At 37.4% G+C, this 24,071-nt stretch overlaps 1 protein-coding gene across 4 annotated transcripts in view; it reads left to right on the top strand.

Moving 5' to 3' along the window:
• Positions 1-24,071, top strand: part of glra1 (glycine receptor, alpha 1) — a 141,765-nt gene that overhangs the window by 86,197 nt on the left and 31,497 nt on the right. For all 4 annotated transcript variants that reach the window (XM_028009292.1, XM_028009291.1, XM_028009290.1 and 1 more), the window contains 4 exons: positions 6,326-6,393; positions 14,407-14,630; positions 19,967-20,049; positions 21,227-21,364. In XM_028009292.1, the coding sequence (XP_027865093.1) occupies positions 6,326-6,393; positions 14,407-14,630; positions 19,967-20,049; positions 21,227-21,364 (513 nt within the window). The remainder of the gene's footprint in view (positions 1-6,325; positions 6,394-14,406; positions 14,631-19,966; positions 20,050-21,226; positions 21,365-24,071) is intronic.

Here is a 24,071-nt window from a genome sequence, read left to right as displayed (position 1 = left end):
TTTAAGTATTATGTGCTCACAGTACATGCAATAGGTCTTTACTTTCAAACAAGAATGTCTGTTGACCGTTAGTTACAAGTACTTGTAGTTACAAAGTAAAACCCAGTAGGACCTTTTGTGGTTTTATACAAAAAGTCAAAAAGATGCCAATATTTTTGTCCCTCCACTAACTGGATGCAAACACGCATGGTGGTTTTACTCTTAGTTAAACTCCACTCCCCAGACAGTGACTGTCCAATCATAACTTAGCAACATTAAATTAGTATGGCAGGTCTGTCAAGCTTCACTTTCCCCCAAATGCACAATTGGTGTGCGCTGAGCCTGGGATAATGATTCTCCGCAAGAGTGAACGAATGAAATTCCATGAGAGATTGAGCTTTTTATCTAACGCACAGAGTTGGTATTTTTCAGGCTTGCAAAAGCTAATTTAAGCTACCAGTGACATTTGTTATTCCCAGAAATTCAGGTGCTTCTTTGCTTATCTTAATTTTGTTTTATGAGTTTTTTTTGCAATAAAAGACCCACAACTTTAGGGGAGCAATTAAAAACATCAATGGAGATTTCAATATAAAAAAATCTATTCGATTGTAAAGTTAAACATATAATATGCATATGTAAAGATTTATATCACACATTTTCCATCTGTGGCTTCAACTTAGTTAATTAAATAACACTGTTTATTCCTATGAGTCATTTTGTAAATGGTAAACAGATTAAGTCTATGTTTATATATTTCTAGTCGTACTGAATCATTGCACTAGAATCAAATCTTATGGGGAGGCGTTTGTAAAATTACCCAGTCAAAGATTAGCAGCAATAGTTTGAGTTATTTAGCTTGTCAAAAGAGGGAAAAAGTGGGTGTTCTTTTCTCAGTTATATTTTCACCATGTTTTCCAATCAATTGTAAATTTTGTAGTTCCAAACTAAATATTTAATTTGGAAGCTAAATATTTTCTTTACCAACTAAAGAATATATTTAATTCTGAGCCAGCTACAAAATTACCAAGTATTTAGCTAGTATGCATTTATAATGGTTTATTCTTTATTTTAATATTCAGTGTAGTACAAAAAATAAGGAGAGAAAACAGTGATAAAGATGTGACATGAAACTATTCAAAAGCTGGAGTTTAAAAAGACCCAGCTTTTAATTTTGGTAGTTCACTTCCAGTTACCAGCAAGTAAATTTTCATTCATTTCCCTCTGACCTATTTATTTGGCTTAACTAAATATGTAGCTTCAACTTAAATATTTCACTTGTTAACCAAATATTTAGTTTGAAGATAAATGTTTAATTGTCAAACTAAATATTTAGCTGGTTAACTAAGTATTTCACTATCGAACTAAAAACATTACATATTATTTAAAGGTATTTGCACAAAGTCTGTGCTTTAAAATAGTGTTGGCTAAGTATAAAAGTGAAAACGATGTAATAACTATTCTTACACTGATGTGTTCAGAAAATGAGTGTTCTGTTTTTGTTCACTCTAATATGAGTTTAATGAGTTGTTTGACCCTGTATGAAAATGTAGGGTTTTTTACGACACAAAAGTAATCTAAGCAACTTACAATTTACAGATTTACAAGGAAAGTTGTTGCAAATTTTGGAACTATGTCATCAGACTTTTTTAAACCACAAATATTTTTATCCCACAAAAATGCATCAAACTCAGCACGCAAGTTTTCTCTGCATTATCATTTGTGACACATATGAAAAAACATAAACTTAGTGTGCAAATCCAAGTGAATGAAATCTGTGTTTCATTCAAGCTGCAAACCGGGCGTTATGTAATAAAGGATCATGGAAGCACAGACGTGTTTGTGAGCTCATACACGCTGAGGCTAACATAAGAGCAGAGCTACAGAAGCCTGTGACTCACTGCCAGCCTGTCCTCCATGACAGTTAATGAGCTGTGTCTGCTCTCTTTCTGTCTATTTCTGCTGCATCCCATCTTCTGTTTTATTGAAAAAGCTATAAAACAGAGTGAATCTCTCTCCTTCTGCCCTTTACTTGATGGGTATTAAATGAACTGCTGTGGCAGAAAATAAGAAGGTGGGTTTTAAGCTTCCCCTCATCTCTTGTTGTAGTTTTTTGCATCATACACTTCAAGAAATGTCAAGGAAAGACAAATTATGACATCGCTCTACTCACCTCCGTCCTGCCACACAGTGAAAGGACCTTGATGAAGGAATTTTGAACAAAGCCAGGGTGCGAGGGACTTGAGTTAGGCCTGCAGAGCCCATCTGAGAGAAAACACTCTGATAATGTAATACCAGGTGGTTTTATGGATAAACTCACAGACATATCAGAGTTTTTACTCATCGGGTTGGTGCAGGCTTCATACATCAGACAGATACAGTCAGGTGCCACAGCAGGGGATGTTATTTACCTGAAGTCCATTTGTCTTGAAGTGTGATTACTCCCAGCCTGTTTCTCCTTTCAGTCGGTCAGATTTGTGGGGTGGTTGAAATCTCATCGGAGGGAAAAGGGCTGATTTTCTGTCAGAAACAAAGTTTGTATAATCTGTAATTCACAGCTGATATTGTTGTAATTTTGGATATGTGGAAAAAGAAGTAGAAAAAAATGTACAAATATGCAATGCAAAGATGCATTTGCTCTACAAATTAAATTAGTTCACAATCAATTTCAAGCCAAATGCTTTCTGTTCTTAATGCTTGAGTCAGTTTCAAAATATCTTTTTTGTGTAATCACCTTTACTTAAAAATAGCTGCATTTTGAACTGTTCATTTTGAATTTGGTTTCTTCCTAATATATAAAGAGCAGTTTAAGATAATTCAATAAACAATAGTCATTTTGTTCATATTTTCTACCTACTTACTTTAATTACATTCAGTCAGATTTGTGTTGTGTAAACATTTTGCTCAACAAGTTTCTGTTGCACAACTTGAAACGAACTCTGTGAGTTTCATGTCATCTTGTTTCAATTCATCTCTGTAACTTTATCATTATACCATCTCACTATCATGTAAGTAATATCTGCTTTCTAATTGGATGCTGTACATATAACTCACATGAAGAATGACTGCCTCAGGCAAACTTTAATGATTTATTTCCTCTTTTAACCATACTTCTAAAACCTACTCCATGCCTTAACCACAGTTGTGTTTCCGTCTGTGTGGGTGGGCGTGTATGTCTGTGAATGACTCTGACATGATATTTCCCCCTCTTGGCCTCGAGCGTTCGACTGACTGTGACAGGAAGAGTAATTGGCCATCAAAATAATCCAGACCCCTTCCTTCATTCGCAGCCAGCCCCCAGCAAGTAGAATTAGACATCGCGTTGAGTCAGGGATGTTAAACACAAACTCTGTGTTCATGTTTTGCAAGTGTGTGTGTGGGTGTGTGTTTGCAAGAGGCATAGTCTGACCTTAAGTTACATCATCATGTATCAGAGGATGACAGTGATGAAGCCTGTTCACTCATTAAACATTAAATTTTGTCATGCAAAGCCACATTTTTACCTCACAAGGTATAAAATAAATATAAAGCACATTAATGTGAAGACAAGCTGTCAGGTCTAAATACCTATTAAACAAACACAGGAAAGACAAGAGAGTTAGATTCTTTGTTTCTCGCGAGGAGAGCAGACAGAGATGTGCTTTCAGTTACAAATCTCCAACCGCTCTGAAACACATCTGTCTGTTCCTCTCTTTTATTGCTCTTAGGAACCCTCTCACACTGAGCACTGCAACTCTATGGGGTGGGGTCAAAGCATTTTAGTTGCAGTGCTAAAAGACAATCACTAAACTAAACACATGTTATCTACAATCTAAATCCTTCTTGCTCCAGGCACGGCGTCGAATAGGACACGTTGTATAGCTTCAAAGCAACGGCTTTGTAGCACAGAGCAGAGTTTATTGCAGGACTGTAAAACTCTGCTGGGAGCAACTAACACCTCTGTCTTGTAGGAAGTCCTGCAGGGCAGCTACTGAGAGTAGCTGTCACCCCTATTTCCCAGGGAAGTCTCAGGAAGAAATCAAAGTTATTTAACACACAGAAACATTATCTAAATGTAACTACAAGGCTACATGATACAACAAATATTTGATAATTACTAATAATACAATTTACCCAACACAAGCTGCCAAAGTTGTATCTCTCCTTGCTACTCACAGTTAGATACATTATGTCAGCTGAATAGACTGTTATACTTCACTTTTGATTTAAAAAGTACTCAATGTCTCATTAATAGATTAAAAAAGTATTCTTTTATGAGAATGGTGCATGGTCAGGATTTTATGCACATATAGTCTGGGTATATGCTAACAATTTAGGTTGGTAATGTTGTTTTGCAATAAAACTTTTGTGGCTTTTTCAACATAGCTTTCTAAACTGTTTTCTCTTTTCAGATCTGTGAAAGTGCCACTTAAAGCAAAGTCATTTTCCAGACATGCTGACATGTTATATAGTAAAACCCAAAGACTTCTGAAACAATGCAACCATATCACATAGATGCAGAGGTATACTTCTCAGGAGACTGAGATGCTGCCTCGTACCAAGCATACACAGCAACAATGTAGCTCCTCTTCAACCAGATGGTAGCTGGAATTGTTTCTTGTCAGCAAGAAAGCAAATCACCATTTTTAAGGGAAAAATTAACAAAGCTTTAATGGCACCAAATTATCAATGTTTAAAACTACAGGAACCACTAAAGCAATCTGGAAAACTTTTTGGAACAGATGTGCACATTAGAGCTGTAGTTGCAAGCTGTAACTATTTGTTCAATCTGATTTCTGTGTATTCCTTCACTTTGAAAGTAACTAACTGCAACAGATTTTCCTTATTTTAGATTTTTGCATAGATGAATTTACACCTCTACAGTCATGTTGATTGTATTTACATCTTATTTTGTTATCTTTTCCAACGTTAAAAGAGAAGCTCGCTGTCAGTCTAGAAAGAAATAGCACAGAGTAAAAGAGTAGAGAAACATTCAAGTCCCAGTTAGGCAAAATAGAAGAAAATAGGGGTTGTTAATGGTACAAATTGAACATTCTACCCTTAAAAAAAACCCTTTGTACATTTATTTCTAAACTTTAAGTATTCAATAACCCAGCAGACTGTACCATGTTTGTTTTGCTGATTGCTGACAAAAAACCTGGAATCAAACACATTTGGTAAGAAACGGGGAATGGATTATAACCCTGATGGTTCAAAACGGAAATAAAATCAGACATAAGCGGTCATGTAGAGTAATAGAAAGAACCCTGAGATTCATACCAACTGTCTTGTAATAAAACAACAGCACTCGTCTTTTGTTTGGAGGTTTTGACTTGTTCATTCAGCCATTATTTGAGTCTGTTCTTATAATGTCAGACAGCTACTTTAGCTTTGTTTACTTCCTGCAGTCTGTTGTCAACTGAACTCCGCTTTTATCATTGATGCTGTCTCCGTTTATGATCACACATGAACGTTTCTCTTAAAGAGACATCTTCACACCTCAACACCAGAAGCCAAACATGCACTGAAGAGAATGAAATTTGCTGTGCCTAAAAAAGAAAAAAGCAAATGAAATGAATTAATAAAATACACGTGTACACTTACAGGCCATTTTATTAGGTATACCTGGCTACTATCTACCTCTATTTGCATTTAAGCAAGGTGTCAGAAATGTTCCTCTGAGATTTTTGGTCTGTGTCGCTTGTATGCTTTCAGTACTGCAGCAACAGAGGTTGTTTCTGAAAATAATCTAGTAGGATAACAAATGTGTGAGAGTTTTTTTTAAAGTACAGGAAATATTGCAATCAACTTTTCTAATCAATTGAAACTGATTAACTGAATCATGTTTATCTGTTTGAAGACATACACAACAAAATGTTAAGTATTCTTGTTTTATGATCTTGAAGAAATGTGTTACTTTTTCTGTTTTGAGTCAAACTTCAATCTTCACTTACTTCTAACCTCTTGTTTAGTTTTTGGTAAAACTTTTTGAGGCACTGTGGTTCACTTTAAAACAATCAAATGTTTCATGACTAAGTCATTATTTAGGTACTTTTCCTTTCATTTCAGTCAGAACAATACACTCACGTTTTAAAACCATTTCCAAAATTGTTACATGTCAACTCAGGACATTTAGTACATTAAAATGTGGGAGAAGAATAAACTGTGCTGAACTGAACCTCCTGGTTTTCTTATGATCATCAGTATAAATGATACCTAATAAAGACCAAAGCAAAGCCATCTTAATGGCTTATTCAATGATTATTCTCCAAATGAACATTTGTGTAGATAAAAACAATCAACCGATACATATAAACCTGCATTTAGTCTCACTTCTTATTTTCTTTTTCACTCTGTGTCATTTCTGCAGGTCCCCCTGTCAACGTAACCTGCAACATTTTTATCAACAGTTTTGGCTCCATTGCTGAAACAACAATGGTAAGCTTATTCATTATCACTTCCACTTAGCAACACAGCCTTAAAGCAAAAAATTTCAAACTTGTCACTGGTGTCTGTGTGTGGATTTGGATGCTTAGGCCCGTAATGGAGACAGTCACATTTCACCAGAGCCTCATCTCAGCTCTGGTAATTTTCACTTGAAAAATGAAGTTAATTAAAATGAAGGCTGTGTTGATATTCAGGCATCCGAAGTTGCATTTTCACAACATTTTGAAAAATTAAAAGCCTTCTGACCTCTCAGTGTTTGGATGTTTCCTCGCCTCACTGGGCCCACATTTCATTTCATTTGAACGAGCGCATCACTGCCGCCACCATTAGCATAACAACGCAGCGACTGCAGAGCTGGCGTGTCTTTTTACAAGCAATGAAGGGAAAATTTACACCAGTTCATTACACAGGAAATCCATTAGTATAAATATAACAGAAGCATCAACGTTCACTGAGCAACAAGGCTCAGAGCAGATATGCTGTGTGTGTTGGTTTGCAAATACATGCCACTGTCACCCGTCTGAACCCTGAGAAATTTCTACATTTTTCCGATGAAAGCAGTAAATCTTTCAGCTGAATAAACCCTCTGCAGGGATTCTGAGGTCGTGACAACTCCTTCTCCGTGCACATAAATTTTGGGGTTCTAGCTCTGTCAGGTTGGATTAACAATGTGCAAATGCACAGAAATATTCAAAGAATCTCTTTAAAATTTAATTCAATTTAATTTAGCTTATACACATTGTGCCAAATTGCAACAGATGTCAATTTGAGGCTCTATGCAGACAAGACCCATTCCTATGCAGGTATGTTTAATGTAATTGTGTAAATATTGAGATAGGTTCATAACAGTCTGCATTCAAATAGTCACATATTAATAAAACATGAATCCTTTTGACAGTTGGTCTGACAGTAAGATTAGGAATTACACAGGCTTTTGTCATGTTCTCTCCTATCATCAGCAAAGTCCTCATGCCTTTTGCTGATCTTAGTCAGAAAGATGGATATTAGGCAGGTACAATAAATATAAAAAAGTAAGTAAAATAAATGTCTAGAAATATTGTTGTAAAGCAGAGTTTTAATGCATATCACATGGAATAGTATGTATATATACTATTATATGTTGCATTTGAGTAGTTTCTTGATATTGCTAGAAAATCTGGAGCAACAGAGATGAAGGATTGCACAAATGAAAGGACAAGCAACAGCAGAACAGAATTCATTTGAAAAAAAGCTTTTGATACAGAAATCAGCAGCATTTTACCATGTGTTCTTTTAAGTATACCTTCAGATCTTGTCTCATATTAAAAGTTAGCAGCCATCTTTAAGAAATGAGGTTAAAAATCTATAAAAGCCTTTTAAATGCTGAAATTATTTATAGTCATAATTGTACATCACAAGCAACAATTGTAATCTCAATCTACTATTCAGTTTGAAGTAAGAACTGAGTGATAATATCTGATATCTGTCCATTTAAAAGTAATCTGCTTGTTAGCTGTTCTGACTGGCTGTCAACCACTGAACCACTGGCAATGCAGGCTCTTTCTTTCCCTTAACACCTGTTCAAAAAGCACTTTTTGCAAGTTGAATTGCTTAAATATGCATTCTTGAATTTCTGCGTTTTAGGAAATTTTAAATATATCAGAGCCCTAAACACACACAAAAGCTAAAGAGAGACAGGAAGGGTTTTTGGAAGCATTGATTTGATCATGGAAGATATGACACATGTAGCTCATTAGTGTCGGCAAATAGTTAAGCAGATAAAAACAAAGCAAACTGAAGACTGGCTTTTAAAATGATAACATATCACCTTTGATCATCTTTCTAAATTCCCACACTAAACCTGAGTTTGGCCTGAAGCTGAAGGCCAGTTTATGTATAAACTGCTGTGTAAAAACTGTCCTCTTAACATTGGTCCTCTCATAGATAAAGGACACACACACGGCGGCGCTGCCGCTGAAGAACAGTGATCGATGGATTTAGTAGAATGGCGCAGTGCTTGCTGAAGTACCGACGCAACACAGCTTCATTTGTGCTTCAGCACTCCCACTGCTTCGTCACTCTGTCTCATCCTTCTTCATCCACCTCTTCTGCTTCTCTGCTTTCTTCTCCCCATTCAAACATCATGTGTGTGTTACGTCTCTTTGTGTGGAGAACATCAAACATCCCTGTGTGTTTAATTTACGAAAAGAAAAAAAGACTTGGACATAGTAAAACAAAAAATTTTGGAAATACTGTAAAATTATGAAAATGTTGAAGTAAAATTTAATGCAAAGCTCACATTAAACCAATAATTGTTTGAATTCATCAAAAAATTTACTTTTAGGACTAATTTACTGGGGCATTAAAAATAAGACATGTTTGAAGTCCGAACTTTAAAATATATTTAGCATAACTATAATGTTAAAGCTATTACTGAGCAAATACTTTTAAATGCTGTCTACCTTCTCAAAAGTAAGTAGCTTTACACTATATTTTATTAAAAATCAGCCTTATATTTTTTGCAAATATTAAATTTTAACATGGAATAAGACTTATAACTGTTCCAAGCAAGTATATGGAAATAAATGTTTTTATATGTTACTTATATCTATTTCTTATTTAAATCTTTACAGATTTGTATTTGCTTTTATTAATTGATAAAAAATAAAACAAAAAAATTAAATATCTGTATTCAAACGATTATAAAACTTTAAGCAAAAATATTAGCTATATTATGTTTTCTTTTCTTGTATATCTGCAAAAACAAGAACATTTTATATGTTTTTTTAGAGACTATTAAAATATCTTAACATGAAAAACACCTAAATCTGCAAATAATCTACAAACTATAAATCATACAATTAAATTAATTAAATCATGAACTTGGATAATGGTAGCTTTGTTGTCACAAACATTAAACCCAAACTGATGATTTCATTAAGAGATTATTACCTTCAGGCCTGGGCGTAGGTTTGGGTATGGACGGTCGTGACATGTCACGACCAATATTCAAGGGATATAAAATAGTCCCGACCAATTTTTGCCATATTAATTTAAAAAAAAAAAACATGTATTTTTTAACAAAAACAAAATAAATAAACGAAAATCTACATTGATTAGTTTAATATTTCAATATACTACGCAGTGGTAGCATTAATTTTAAAATTCGCTGTTCTGAACTATGACAACCCGCCATTGGCTCACAGGACGTGGATCTACGTTCTTTGATTAGCTGCAGGAACGGAAGCTTGGTCCATGCTGCTGAAAGTGAACGCGTCTCCTTCTGAGTTTGACATTTATTATGAGTCTCCGAGACCATGTCGCCACCAAAAAAGAAAAGGATGACAGACATTAGAAGTTATTTCGCTACCTCGGGGGGGGGGTCAGTAAGTTGTAAGGTCCCACCAAAACTTAGACCAAACCTACGCCCTTGCCTTCAGGTCAGTCTAGGTTAACTGTGTCAGTGTTTACTGAACGATCAGGCTTCTCATTTATTAAAATCCCATAATGATCCAGAGAGAAGTTTGCTCTCCAGATCCCTCTGTAAATTTACTTGACATCCAACTGTGCTGCCGGCAAAATTGTGGTTCCATCTGAGGCCAAACAGTAAAAAAAGGCATATTTCTGCCTCGCTGTCGTACCTGAGCAGATGTGCTACCATAATGTGCGAAGCTCCATATCCTCCTCTTCCTACCTGAGCAGACTCCAGGAAGCCGGCAGGATGTTATGACAGGCGTGGAATTAGAATATGGCTGCAGATTTTTCTGCAGTTGTTGTTGTTGTCAAAGGAAGTACACGGAAAAGAAGAAGAGGAGGATTGTAGTCCTTCATGCGTGGTTTACTGCCTGAGTTTAATGCAAGCTGAAATGAGTTTGGTATTGTGTAAGTACAGCAATTCCTCTGCTAATGGCTCCGCAGCAACATTCCAATGGGGGATAATTTTACTATGTATTTTAACAGTCCAATGGCCTTATGTCACATCCTTAGATGGACGGGTTTAATACAGATCTGCCTCAGTGTCAATAACATTTTTAATAACCCGATTACTCAAATGAGTCACCAGCTCTGTCTAAAGCCAAACTCCAGCATGAAATCAGCCATTTTTCACTAATATTACCTTCCCCTCATTAGAATGCCAAATTACTTTTTGCTCATTTGAATTTTGGAGTGGAGCGCCATTCGTTTCCTGACTTCTACCCAACGTGTTTACTGTTCATCCATCTGCAGCCATGACAGGCCTCTGATCTATGAGGCTCCATACAGAGCCGAATATGTGCAATGTGTTGACCAGCGGGTGAGAATAGAGATTTCATTGTATGGAAAAGTACAGCAGCATACTTTTCCAGCATAGACTTGATACAGTTATTTTCTGAAAAATAATGCAGGTCGGATCTGCAAATTTAGTCACTTAGTCACTGATGCTGCCAAAGCTGCTCTATCGAGCTGAAAAGTTACTAGTTCTGTGTATTTCAAGTGTACTAATATATTTGCACTAGAAACGTGACAAAAAATACTTAGCAAGATTCTGTGATTTACCATATGTGGTATTACTTCCCTTCTTTTTGTTGACCGAACACATACAGTGACATTCCAATAAAACATACAAAATTTTGTGGTTGTAACATAACAAAATGTGAAAAAGTTCAAAAACTATGAATTCTGTAGCAAGGTTCTGTGTTTTTCTAGTTTCTTTGAAGACTAAGAATATTTTTTTGACTCTATTGCTGCCATTTCTACCTAGCTATTTTTTCCTGAGCTGAAATCAAACTGCAGGCATCTTAGTGACTGATGACGCTGAAATAAGCCCACAGCTCTCCTTCGTTCTTCCCTCCATCAGCACACACTCCTCATCTCTGCAGTGTCTTAGGTTATTTGCCACTTTCTCAAGCAGAAAAAAAGGTGACTCATTCAGAAAAGGTCGAGCTCATTTGTTTCATGTGAGATATTTGGTGTAATAAACAGTGATAAACAGAGAAGGAGCCTGGCCGAGGCTGTTGCGGCGCACACATGTTCAGCTCAGCGGCTGATTGCTTCTTGAAATGCCACCTGCTGGGGCTGCTGGCGTGGCCGTACCTAGTCGTTGCGATGGCTTTTTTCTGCTACGCCACACAGCTTAATGACAGCCCAAGCAGCCAGGCTCCATATTCGGAGAATAATTGACAATTAGAGAGATCGAGGGGCAAACTGAATGCCAATTCCACACAGAAGAGACCTGGACTCTTATTGTGAAACAGAGAATGAAGAATGGAGGGTTATACAATAAAGCTCTGAGGGAACCACAGTTAATATGCTATAGCTGGATCGACTGCCCTGCACACATACAAAACAAAGAGACAAAGAAAGGAAATAAAATGCAAACTAAAAACCTTTACCGTATGTCTTCTGAGGCAGCAGCCGAAGTGAATCTCATAAAGGATAAAGAGGTGCTTTACTGCAGACATTATAAACGTCCGATCCTATTCCAGCTCTGGTTCTAAGCCTCCAAACAAATCTTTAATTGAATGTTGGAGTAATAAAAAATAACATGAAGTAACAGCTGGTGCATTGATCAAAGGCCTAATGCAGTTAAAATTTCTGCATGCAGGAAAATGTAAAAATCGATCCATTCAGAGGGGAAAGTCAAACATTTCTCTCCCTCCACCACAGATCCTCTGGGTGATCCAGAGGCCTTTCCAGAACAGAGCCGCTTGTTTGTCCTGGGATTCTCCAGAATAAACGTCTCTGTCACTTCACAGTCTGGAGCTCTAAATAGTTTAATATCATTTAGATCCTTGTAATTGAGGGAACTAGAACAAATGTATCTCAATTTGCAAAAAGCTAACCATTACAAAGTGGCTAAAGGAAATATGTACTTTTAATGCATTGTGGTCATTACATAGTGGACAATTCTATATTATTTGACTCCACTGGGCCACTCGCCATACTGCCACCTAAAGGATGGGGGGTGCAAGTTCAACTGAAAATTCTGAGCACTTCAAGATGATCTTGACAAACTTTTTATAGTTTGATGTCCTCAAAAAACATCAAACATGTTTTTAACATCAGTTAAAAACTAAGAAAAACTCTAAGTGTTAAAATGTTGAAACCCTTCTTTAATGTTGGGAATAAAGTAAAATTAAATGGACATCATGCAACCTCAACAGTATGCTATTTGTCTTGAACATACTTCAATAATGGCAAATGTTTCTGATGTAAAATATATTTATTAGACTAATTTTCAAGTTTTTCTGTTAAAAACATTTTTGCAGTTTCTTTATATTTATAGATCGGAAGTGCAGCAAATGTTATAGGATACTGGCAGCTAGTTGTAAAATTAGGTACATATACTGTAGCTTGGGTAAAAACGTTATTGTTTCCTCATTGTGATATTTTAAACTGATCCTCGTCAATTTTTAAGTTCTTTCAGACTTTTTCTTTGGACTCTGGCTGCTTTCTGCCAATTTTCAGTGCAGTACCTTTATAATCTACTGACCAAGACCCCTTTGTAAGATTACAGAAAGTTCAGACTGCTCAGAACAAAAGTGTACAAAGTTTTTGCATGACAAAAAAAAATGTGTGCAAGCTGAAATAGCCGGAGGTGCTTTCATCCATAATTCCTAACTTTTAAAGTCGACTCCTTCAGTAACATAAACATGTATCATCTTATCAAAAACTTTGCTTGACATACATCGCCCTACCATAGAAGAAACCAGACTCTTTTTCTGATTCATCTAACCCTCGACTTGTTGTCACAGTCTATCTCCCTGTCTGTGTTAGGAAGACTAAAGAAGCAGCAGCTCTGTGACCTTCAACTGCTAGGACTCACATCCATCTGCTTGTCTGCTGTGTATGCCTCTATTTCTGTCAGGAACCTTATTTTTGGTTCAGCCTCCCGTAACTGCTTTCTAACCAAAGCAGAGATGCACAACTTCTGTTGTTGTTTCATCAATTAAGATCAAGAAGGAAGCAGAAGGGAAGGAAGCTTATAAAATGGCCATGTAATGATGTATTTTATTAGGAAACTATTCCTGTTGCAGCCCAAAGTGATACACCTCCGTGATCAGTGAAATATCAAACATATATGGATGAACACCCATGAGTGCCTTCTCATCCAGGCGTGAAATCCTGCCCATCACTCTGTCGCTCCAACGTTTGGTTTCTGTCGATGCCGTATTCCATGTGGAGCTGTGGCATCTTGAGTCAGCAGTGCAATGACCTATAAGAAGCTGTTTTTCCCCTCCTTTTCCCTTGTTGTCTCCTGTTCTGGTTTTATAGAGAACATCTCCCTGTGGATGCATTTACAATCTTCTTTTCAAGGGTGTATGCTTTGTAACTTTTGCGGCTTTGGCATAATTAAATTTTTCTGCCAAATCAATTTCTTCTGAGAATGTTGCTCTTGTAGCAGAGGGGAGGATATCATGTTGTGTCATTCATGCTCATTTTGTCTTTCTTTCATCTGATACTTTTCTTGCATCCTCACAGATATTGTTTTCTAGATCCTTCTTTTAAATGCAGCAACTTCACAAATATCACAAGATAAATCACCACATACTTCCAAAAATAATTCCAACTATGCTTTAGATGTGAATAAGTTACTACAGGTAGTTTTGCTAAGAAATAGTTTATGCAAATAATGAATAAAATTACATTTTATGCAAACTGTAAAACAGCATTTGACAGAATAGCTGTTTTTCCAGCTTAAGATAAACAACACAAACCAGAGCTCAGATTAACTCAAGGTGGAAGGATCAACATTTCAGGATTAGAACCATTATCAGAGCAAAGTGGATAATGTTGTAGCCCTACAGCAAGAACGTACTGCCTTCAAATCTAATTTGCACATTCTTCACTTTTTGCTGCCAGTTTTGTCAGGGTACTCCAGTCCTTGAAGATCCACAAACATGAGCAGTTATTTTAAATTGTCCTTGGGTGTGGATGTGTGGATGATCGGTTTTTCATAAATTACAGCTTTTCTTACCCATAAACCAGTTTTTCCTCCCTCTCTTTAACCATTTGATGTCTATTATCTTTTCCTTTTGCTTGCAGGACTACAGAGTGAACATTTTCCTGAGGCAGCAGTGGAACGACCCCAGGCTGGCTTACAGCGAGTATCCTGACGACTCGCTGGATCTCGACCCCTCCATGTTGGACTCCATCTGGAAACCTGACTTGTTCTTTGCCAATGAGAAGGGGGCCAACTTTCATGAGGTCACTACAGACAACAAGCTCCTACGCATCTCTAAAAATGGCAACGTGCTCTACAGCATACGGTCAGTGGAGGACGTACCTGGTGCTTCGGACGTTAAATCTCAACCTTTTATTTATGTCATGGTTTTTTATTAGGATTTTAACCCTGCAGAGGGAGCGAATGCCATGCAAGGCATGACTGTTCGCCTATTCCCAGCGATTTTAATTGTAAAAACTTTGCACAGTTTGCTATTATTGTTATCCGCTACGACATGCTGGGTGAAAGAACTGGGAGCCGCTGGAAAAAATAAAACAAAGCTGGTATGGTAGGAAAACCGAACCGTTACTGAGGTGTAAAAATGCATACCCCCCAATACCTAGGAGGCGCTATTGTGAAGGACAATGTGTTTTTGCGAATAACTCCTAGACCATAAAGTTGTCGGTCAAAAACTTTACATCAGCTTAATCGCTGTATTAATACTTTGAATACTTTGGTATATCGTGTCAAAAACACTACCTACTTTAGATTATTCCTCATACATTATAAGCTGGATTAGTGTGAAACCTGGTGCATTACACCTGTTACAACACAGTATAGAAAAAAATAAAATGTTTTGATAATTGAGCAAATGATGGAACAGCAAACATCTTAACACTGACTACCACAAAAGTGAATTTTGGCAGTGATGTCATGTTTGCCTTAAGGACAGCAAACATGACATTTAAAGAAGGTGCTTTTCATTCTTAACAGTTTTACAAATTCTTAACGAGATGGTCCTTGAACAGCGGAGACATAATAAAGTTTTAACATAAAATAGCAATTTTGTACCTTATGCGAATTTTAGCATTGTATTGACATATTAATAAGCTTTAATCTGATAGAAAAATGTTTCCCTCTTAAAAATTTTTCATTTTAGCTTTTGGAGCAAAATGATAAAGTCTCTGCCACATTTCAATTGATTTGACCAAGACTGAAAAACTCCAAGCGTAACCAATAAAACTGAAGTTATGACTTGAGCAGATAATTTTATATTTTCTGACAAACAAGCTAATACATAGAGAAACCCACTGCTACAGAACCGAGGGCACCCTGCCCTGTCCAAAATGGCGTACAAAGCTAGCAGCCCAATTCCATTCTTTGCATTTTTGGTTTCATATTCCTCCACAGGCTTGATTCTTCCATAATGCTTATCGCATTGTGGGACTGTTTTATGCTGGGCCGAGGACATTTTCAGTCTGTAATTATCTGCAGAACTCAAATGAAATTACATCAAGTCATAAAAGGCATTAAGCTGCACTCTGGGACTTATGTGTTTCTCTGCGGCAATATCTAATAGACTGCTGATGGTAAAATATTTCTCCATCATATTTTCAAGGTTATCTTGGTCTTATTTTTGTTTATTCTTTCGCTCTTATTCATTATTTCAGAATCTCCAACAGTCAAACTGTAGCATGTATCTCACAGCTTAAACTACTCAAAATCAGGAGGCTGTTTTATGTAAACCAGAAAAAATTATATTATTTTGGCATTTGTCACACACAGCGACCAGTTTTTGTTTATTTGATCAATTATGGTTCCTGTAAAATGTATGCACTACAACCCAGTTGACATAGCAACATAACAGGGTAATTGCGCCTGCATTTGGGGTATTCTAGATATATTTTGTGTTATAAATATCCCATTAAAAATGTAAACATCATAAAATCTGAAGTATGGGGACTGCTAATTTATAAATGCTGTTTTAAAAGCATTCTGCATTATCAATGATTCTTGAACTCTGACATGCACTCCTGAAAGATGTTTTAAATGCTAGGAATAGGAGTTACACATTTTGTTTTGAACTGGGTTCAGAAACAGGAAAACATCACAAACACCTGATGGCGTTTTTAATTTGAATTGGAAGCTTTGATTATAAAATCTGCAGTTGTGGAAATAATTATGAAGTGCATTGCCATGCATTTAAGTATGTAACACACCACAAGAACATCTTATCCATCCATCCATCCATTTTCTGTTCACCCTCGTCCCTAATGGGGTCGGGAGGGTTGCTGGTGCCCATCTCCAGCTACGTTCCGGGCGAGAGGCGGGGTACACCCTGGACAGGTCGCCAGTCTGTCGCAGGGCAAGAACATCTTATGTCAGTGTTAATAAGATATTTATTTATTCCAGTTTTCTTTTTCATTTTGGGTCCTAAAGTTCAGTTTTTCACTTTTCCTGCCTGTTTTATTCCCACGTCTGCTTGTTTTTTACTGTGGTATATTTGGATGTTAATTTTTTTTATTTAAATCCAGCAAACTTGTCAGAAAGTTTAGAATGGTTATCATACTTCTAAAAAATATATGATCAGATCTGTTGTTGTACTAGGAGGTTAAATTGGTTAAGTTTGATTGGAAACTTCCGTTTTTAAATTTTTTAAAATGAACAAGGACCATTGAGGGAGACCAAGGAATCTAATTCTCTTGTGATAATGTAATCAGGAGTGATTGAAAAAAGGTTTGATCCCCTGGGAGAGAGGGTTTTACTGGAACTTTTTTTCTTATTTGGTTCCTTCCTCTCTCCTCGTTTTCCGTGTGGCTTCCTGTCTAAGCCTCTAAGAGTTACAGCCTCCTTCAGCCAACAAACCTTTCAGCCTGTCGGTGTTTCCTCCTACTTGCTTTTACTGCAGCTGCTTGGGGCAGATGAAAAAGCGCAGCAGCAGCCGTGGTAATCTACTCAGTCCTGTTAGTATTCCAGCGGTGCCTCTGATCCGTTATCAACCTCGGCTTTCACCTTCGTGTCCAGCAGTAGCAACAGGAAGATTGGCCCTTTATAAATATCGTCAGAGCTCAGAGACATCTCGCGCTCCTCCTCGCCGCCTCTCATTTTTAAACTTGACATGGTCAGAATGAGCCTCTCTGTTGATCAGCTTCATCTTCATCAGTGACGAAGCAGCTAGGGATATTAAACCATCCCTGGGGGATGCAGGAGAACGGGGCTGATGTGAATGTTGTTTACTCTGTTTTTGATGTTTATCGCTCCACAGAAGTCGGCGTTGACGCCGCTTTCTGTGTTGAGATGAAAGTGAACCCTCTGAGATTGGATGACTAGGTTTAGATGCAGCCGCTGAGCTGATATGTTGTTCAATTTGTGCAAGTCGAGAGCTATATCAGAAGAGAAAATTTACGATTGTTCACGTGTATGACTTCTGAGATCAAATGGATCATCTATTTTGGACTAAAACGCCCCCGAATTTACACAATATATTCTCAAAAAGCAGACGGTGATGTAGAAAAGAAAACACAACCTCCTCAGGCCTGCTTTTTTTCCATTCCAGATATTTCCATCGTTACACGTGGAAAACCAATCCGAGGCGTGCCGTGAAAATAAAGTAACATAAATGTGCATTTTTCCTGACTGTCTGTCAGCTGTTTGCCTTCAGCTTAACTTGTGCAAAAATGTGATTTTTTCCCTATGACAAACTGACCTCTTCCAGAGAAAGCAGGAAGTTATTTTCCACGGTAAAAACCTGCCCAACCGGCCACTTCTCTTACTCCACCTGCTGACTCTGTACAGGTGTTCAAACAGCTGTTCTAACTTTCTGTGATACCCATGAATTCGTCCTATCTTGCGGTAATGCGCATGCACTCATCGATGCTATGTAACATACTGCTTACTCAAACGTGACTCTAGCAGTTTTGGAAGCGTAGACTTACACTGACAAACTTAGCTATCTATCCGTGCTGCGGTAGGAAAAACTGACAAGGTAGCATTGACAGTCAGAACACCCGGTCCTCTCTCAAACTTAAGAAGGAATAAAACTGAGACCAATTAAAGTTAAAGTCTAAACACTGAGTTATTCTACCATTTGTTTTGAAAATCCCTCTCATCAAGGCAAACATAACTAATTTACTTGACAATAATGTGTATTTATGTAATTATTGATTATATGATTATTGATTAGAGGTGTACATTGTTAGTTTTATTAACTGTGCTTCTTTAGCTGCAAACAAGGCCAACTTCTGCATAAAAACATAAATAAATCCATGTCAACACGTCTACTTTCCAACAGTTTTGATGGTAACACTGAGAGGACCCACACAATCAGAGATCCATCGGCTTAGTTGCAGACTAAAACAAGGACACATATTCCGCTGACATTAGGTGTTTATGTGTTATAAGCAGATAGGAAACCACTAATATGAATGTCTTTTGGAGAAAGTGGGACATCTGCGCTGGCTACATCATGTGAGCAAAGCATACTCAGCATCCTGTCAAGGATTTGTAAGGATGTGCAGACGCGGCAGAGTTTATCTGGTACATCAGCCGGACGGGATGGGAATGTTGTCGCAGCGGGTGTCCGGTTGGAGAGAAACAGAAGGACTAGAAAACGAGGCGTCAACTCAGCTTCTCCTAATTGTTATGATGGCTAAATCTCTGCAGACACAAAAGTGGACCTGGAGTGTATTTTTTTTCTTAGCTAAATTTTCTCTTATGTAGAACAAAGTTTAAATTTGGGTTTGAAACGGATCAAAATGAGTTATTTCTTAATCTTCGGGTATAATTAAATAATAAAGAACTTTTGTTTCCCAATTATCAAGTACAATCTGATGTCCTTCTGTTAACTCACAAAAAAATAAAGGATTTTAACATCATTGTTATATACCAATATTATATTTTATATATTTTTTTGTTTTACTTACTTGTTACAGATGAACTTTTTAAATCTTTTCCAGAACCTCCTGTTCACATTCTTGTCCACAAGACTGAATGAATTCAATTTAAAAAGTTTACTTTGTGTAACCTAAAAAGAGTTACAACTTCCTATTTCAGCTTAAAGATTTTCCCAAGTTAATTTATGAATCCTAAAAATTGGGGAACAACCAGGTTGCTTTTGAAAACTTTAGAAATAACAAGTTATTTTCTGAGATTTTTCCACAACTTACATGTTTTTTTCTGGGCTTCTTTTAAAGATATAACTTATTTCTATACAGTAACCTGTAAAACTATCAGAACTTAGGATTTTTAGTCATGAAACTACATAAACCCAATATTTCACATCAGTACAGGCCGGTATTAGATTGTATGTTGCCACAAATATCCATAAGTCTATTTTTGTTGTTGTTTTCACAGCTGGGCATAATCCATTTTACTGAATGTAATTAAATTATTTACATACTTATGAAAATAAGTATGTATTATGTATACCCACCAGCAATTATAATGTTAATTTTTCCACATTATTTCATTTCTACTAATCCCTCTAATTGTTTTTTAAACTAAGCTCTGTGTAATTGCTCCCAAAATATCTGCAAAAAAAAGAAACAATAACTTTTTGTCTTAAATTATTGTGCTGGTATTTTTCTGAAAGGATGAGGAAAACAGCTAATTCTTCAGATAATTTGTCTCACTTAAGCTGTATGTGGTTGTTTCTGTGTGCAGAATAACTCTGGTCCTTGCCTGTCCGATGGATCTGAAGAACTTCCCCATGGACGTCCAGACCTGCATCATGCAGCTAGAGAGCTGTGAGTTCACACCCAGTGAAGCAAACGGATCAGTCAATCAATCACTGCGGTGACAGGTTGAGAGAAGTGGTGAGGATTTCTCTGCAGCCTCTCCCTTCTCCAAACAGGCTGAGGAAAATCAGAGAAAGTACAAAGAGAGGCTGTCAGTATATCTCTGAGAGTTCAGTGAATGTACACTAATCAGCCACAACATGGAATCGGAGTCTGCAGCCAAAACCTCCCCCAGCGCTCCTTTCTCTCTGGGACACATCTAAAATTTCCTGACAGATAATCAAAAGGCTGCATAGCAGGAATGATCCAATTTGAGCAGAATTTAAACCACCTGAAGACCAATGCTCAACCTTGGTAGGGAAATATTAGTTTGTGATGTCGAACCCTGTCGCTCTTATAGGGGACCTATTAAGCAAAAATGCCATTTTGCATGTTTTTGTACATCCATTTGGGTCTCAACTACTTCTAAAAACAGCCAAACCATTTTTTTTTAAAACAGCAAGCAATTTTTTGGTGTCTGGAAAATGAAGCGTTTCAAAAAACATCCGATTGTAAAGACAAAATGAACATACGCTAATAACCCAAGCAAAGCTCCAGGACATTTGGTCAGCTGCTGGAAAGGACAAGCATTTGCTTGTTGACTTACCATTTAGCAACCATTTGTTACATTCTTGTTGTTTGTGCAGGAGGCTCGATTTCTGACTTTGAAAAATGTTCAGTTTTTATAATTGAAAATGTTTGCAACGATGTTCACATGTGAGTGTAAACATCGAGTTGGGGGAGCGTGGCCAGCAGCAGCTTATTTGAACTTAAAGTGACAAGAGGCTCTAAAACAGCTTAATCTGAAAAGAGCTTAAAATAAGCAGAACTGAGTCGACTAACATCTCATTATCTAGAATGATTTCATGCAAAAAATGTCATCAACATAGTCCTATCCTAACCTGTTCAAGGAAGAATAATATGTCACCTTTAAACTCTCCTTCTTCAGACTGAGTTGGACACTTGGTAAAAAGGTGTGAAGTGTCCCATAGCAAAGAAAACATGATTTTATTGATTATATTGATCATGACTACATTAGGTAAGCCTCTCTGTGGCTCAGCAAGGTGCAGAAACAACATCATCCTCCTCTTTCTAAAATAAAATACCAAATGGTGCAGACATTCTGACCCACTGCTCTCTTCTCCAGTCGGGTACACTATGAATGACCTGATCTTCGAGTGGGACGAGAAGGGAGCCGTGCAGGTGGCCGACGGTCTGACGTTACCTCAGTTTATACTCAAAGAGGAGAAAGATCTGCGCTACTGCACCAAGCACTACAACACAGGTGAGTGGGGCACAAAACTACTGATGGTTCTGTTTAAATATCTCCTCTTATCCTTTATGAAATACACAAATGTGTTGGAATTGATCTTTTTATTATTATTTTTTATCTCAAATTGGGGAAATTAATGGAGAAAACGTGTAAAATAAATTACAAAATAAAAATATAATGATGATATGGATTTAAAAAGGAATAAGCAAAGAGAAAGGAAAAATAAAAAAACCTACATTTTAAATTTTCTCAACAAAACAGTGCAGTGAAATTCTGCAACAGAGATAAATAAAAGGAGTATGGAGTCGGTGATGGTGACAGACTGGGGGCTGCCGCCACGCTCTGTTTCTCTCTCCATGAGATGTGGCTGAAAACCATCTGTCCTGTCCAGCCCACGACTCCGACACGCCGGAGAAAATCCAACAAATTCACAGATAAATAGATAAATATGTTTTAAAGCTGGCAGCTGAACAAAGACAAAACAAAGAGCTCATTGGTCAGGCCTGTTCAGGAATGAAGCTCAGAGGGGACAGTCATTGGTTCACTTCTCATCACACTGAACTGTTTAATTTAATGCATTTTGAATATCCCGAAAAAACAAGAAATGTACACACAACAGAAAATATACAAATAAATCTAAAAATGTACTTTTGAATGTTTTGGTTTTCTAACAGCAGACAGTACTGTAGTGTTTCTGGGTTAATTTTTGTGTTTATTTTGTTTGAAAAACACCCATAAATCCCTGAAAGATATTGAGAAAAGATTTCAGAAATTCCAAGAAGAAAAATGTAAATAGACAATAGCTGACTTAAAACTTAAATTTCCATCTTGAATGCATTAGATGCAAACAGAACCACCTGTTGAGGCGCATCTTAATAGATTAGACAAGTTAAAAAAATTTTGTGATTCAGTTCTAAAAGTGAAACTAATTTATTATGCAATATAAATATTCTATTCAAATATTCCTGTTAATTTTGATGGTAACAACCTACAGTCAATGAAAACAAAACTGAAGATCAATAAAAAGGAAAACGATTATTTTATACAGTCATGTTATATTATGTTACACATTGATGGAGAAGCTTCATATTTGTCTCAGTGACACCCTCAAGTCCTTGTTTGAAAGAAGCTCTCTTGAAAAGCGAGTGGAAGGAAAAAGTCTGAGACTTGACAGCATTGATGCCCACTGAAGAATTTATGTGAGACTCACAAGGTGTGGACTGCAGCTGCAGTCAGAGTTTTTGAATTTTCTGTTTTCATTAGCTGTAAGACATAATCATCAAAGTTGACAGACATAAACGTTTGAGTTATACAACTTTCTGTGTAAGAAATTTACGTGGATTATTTGTTGGGCTGCACCTGCAGGTAGTTGTTTTAATGTCTCCTTCACAACATTAAGTTTACAAATGTTTCTGTAATTCTGGCATTCTTAATTTTTTTTTGTCCCCCTAAAGACAGTTTTATGCACAGCCGCAAGGGTAAACAGTGAGCTTTTGGTTAATATTTTGTAGTGCTTTCCTTCAATACAACAGTGACTCGATAAAGTATATACAGAGCAGAGGGCAGAAAGAGCGAGCTCATTAGTAGAAGGTTGGTTGGTAGCACATTTATCAAGTATTATGTTGACATGAGCTGTTTGCTCTTACTGGAACAGAGCAGAGTCTGATTTTTCTGTGTACCTGAAACCGTTCCTCTGTTTCCTTTCACTACTTCACCAACATCAATTCCTCCAAAACTGTTTACCCCCCTTTTTCTGCTCTTCTGCATCCCTCGCATCTCATCCCAGGCCTGCTCCTCAGTGGCCGTTCACTGTGTGTGACGATATGTTTGTGTGAGTTAGTGTCCAGGGTTGAGTGTGCACTCAGCTCACTGCTTCCTAATCAAGCATTAAGAGGGAATTAAAGTGTCGTTTTCCTCAGATTTATTAGCTGCAGTCTGTTGTGACTGAGAAAGAGGGAGTCTTTTCCTCATATCCATCTTTCTCCTTCAAGCTGCCACTAACTGTTTCCTTTTCATTTCTTTCCATTCCCTCACTCACCTCCCATAACATCTCCCCCATTATTCCCAACAGACACACATATATAAATCCCTGTTAGAAATACTAATTACGGTTTCTGCTGCATTGCAGGGGGCTTTTGTTCTGTGCCTGACAATATGTTTGGGGTGTGAAAAAAGTTGTTAACACCTAAATAGATCAGAGACATAATCCATTTTCTTGTGCATCACTTCTATTTCCTTTGACATCCTCTTGAGCTGAAGTACAAACTACATAAACAACATGTTTTGCTGTAAGGTGTTTCTGAAACAAATCATATTGTGCTGCTTTTGCACAAGCTGACAAGATTTAGGGTGGTTTAGAGGCATAAAAAAGTGAATGATTGAAGAAGGCTTTTGTATACAGCCTGAGTTGTTTTGAGTAATCAACTCTACTCCTTCTCTTTTTCATTAGATGCATACAAAGTAGCCAGTTTCTGCAACCGAGGATCGGACCGCCAGGGTCCCCTCCCTTGGCCGCCACCCATCACACAGTGCACCCGACCCCTTTGGCCCCTCCCACGGGTGGTGGGCCCATGGGAGGGGGGGCCCATGTTTCCTCTTCGGGCTGAGCCCGGCCGGGCTCCATGGGTAAAAGCCCGGCCACCAGACGCTCGCCATCGTGCCCCCCCTCCAGGCCTGGCTCCAGAGTGGGGCCCCGGTGACCCGCGTCCGGGCGAGGGAA

This window comes from Xiphophorus couchianus, chromosome 23 (genome assembly GCF_001444195.1).
Source record: "Xiphophorus couchianus chromosome 23, X_couchianus-1.0, whole genome shotgun sequence".
Lineage (NCBI taxonomy): Eukaryota > Metazoa > Chordata > Actinopteri > Cyprinodontiformes > Poeciliidae > Xiphophorus > Xiphophorus couchianus.
This window is presented reverse-complemented; position numbering and strand designations above follow the sequence as displayed.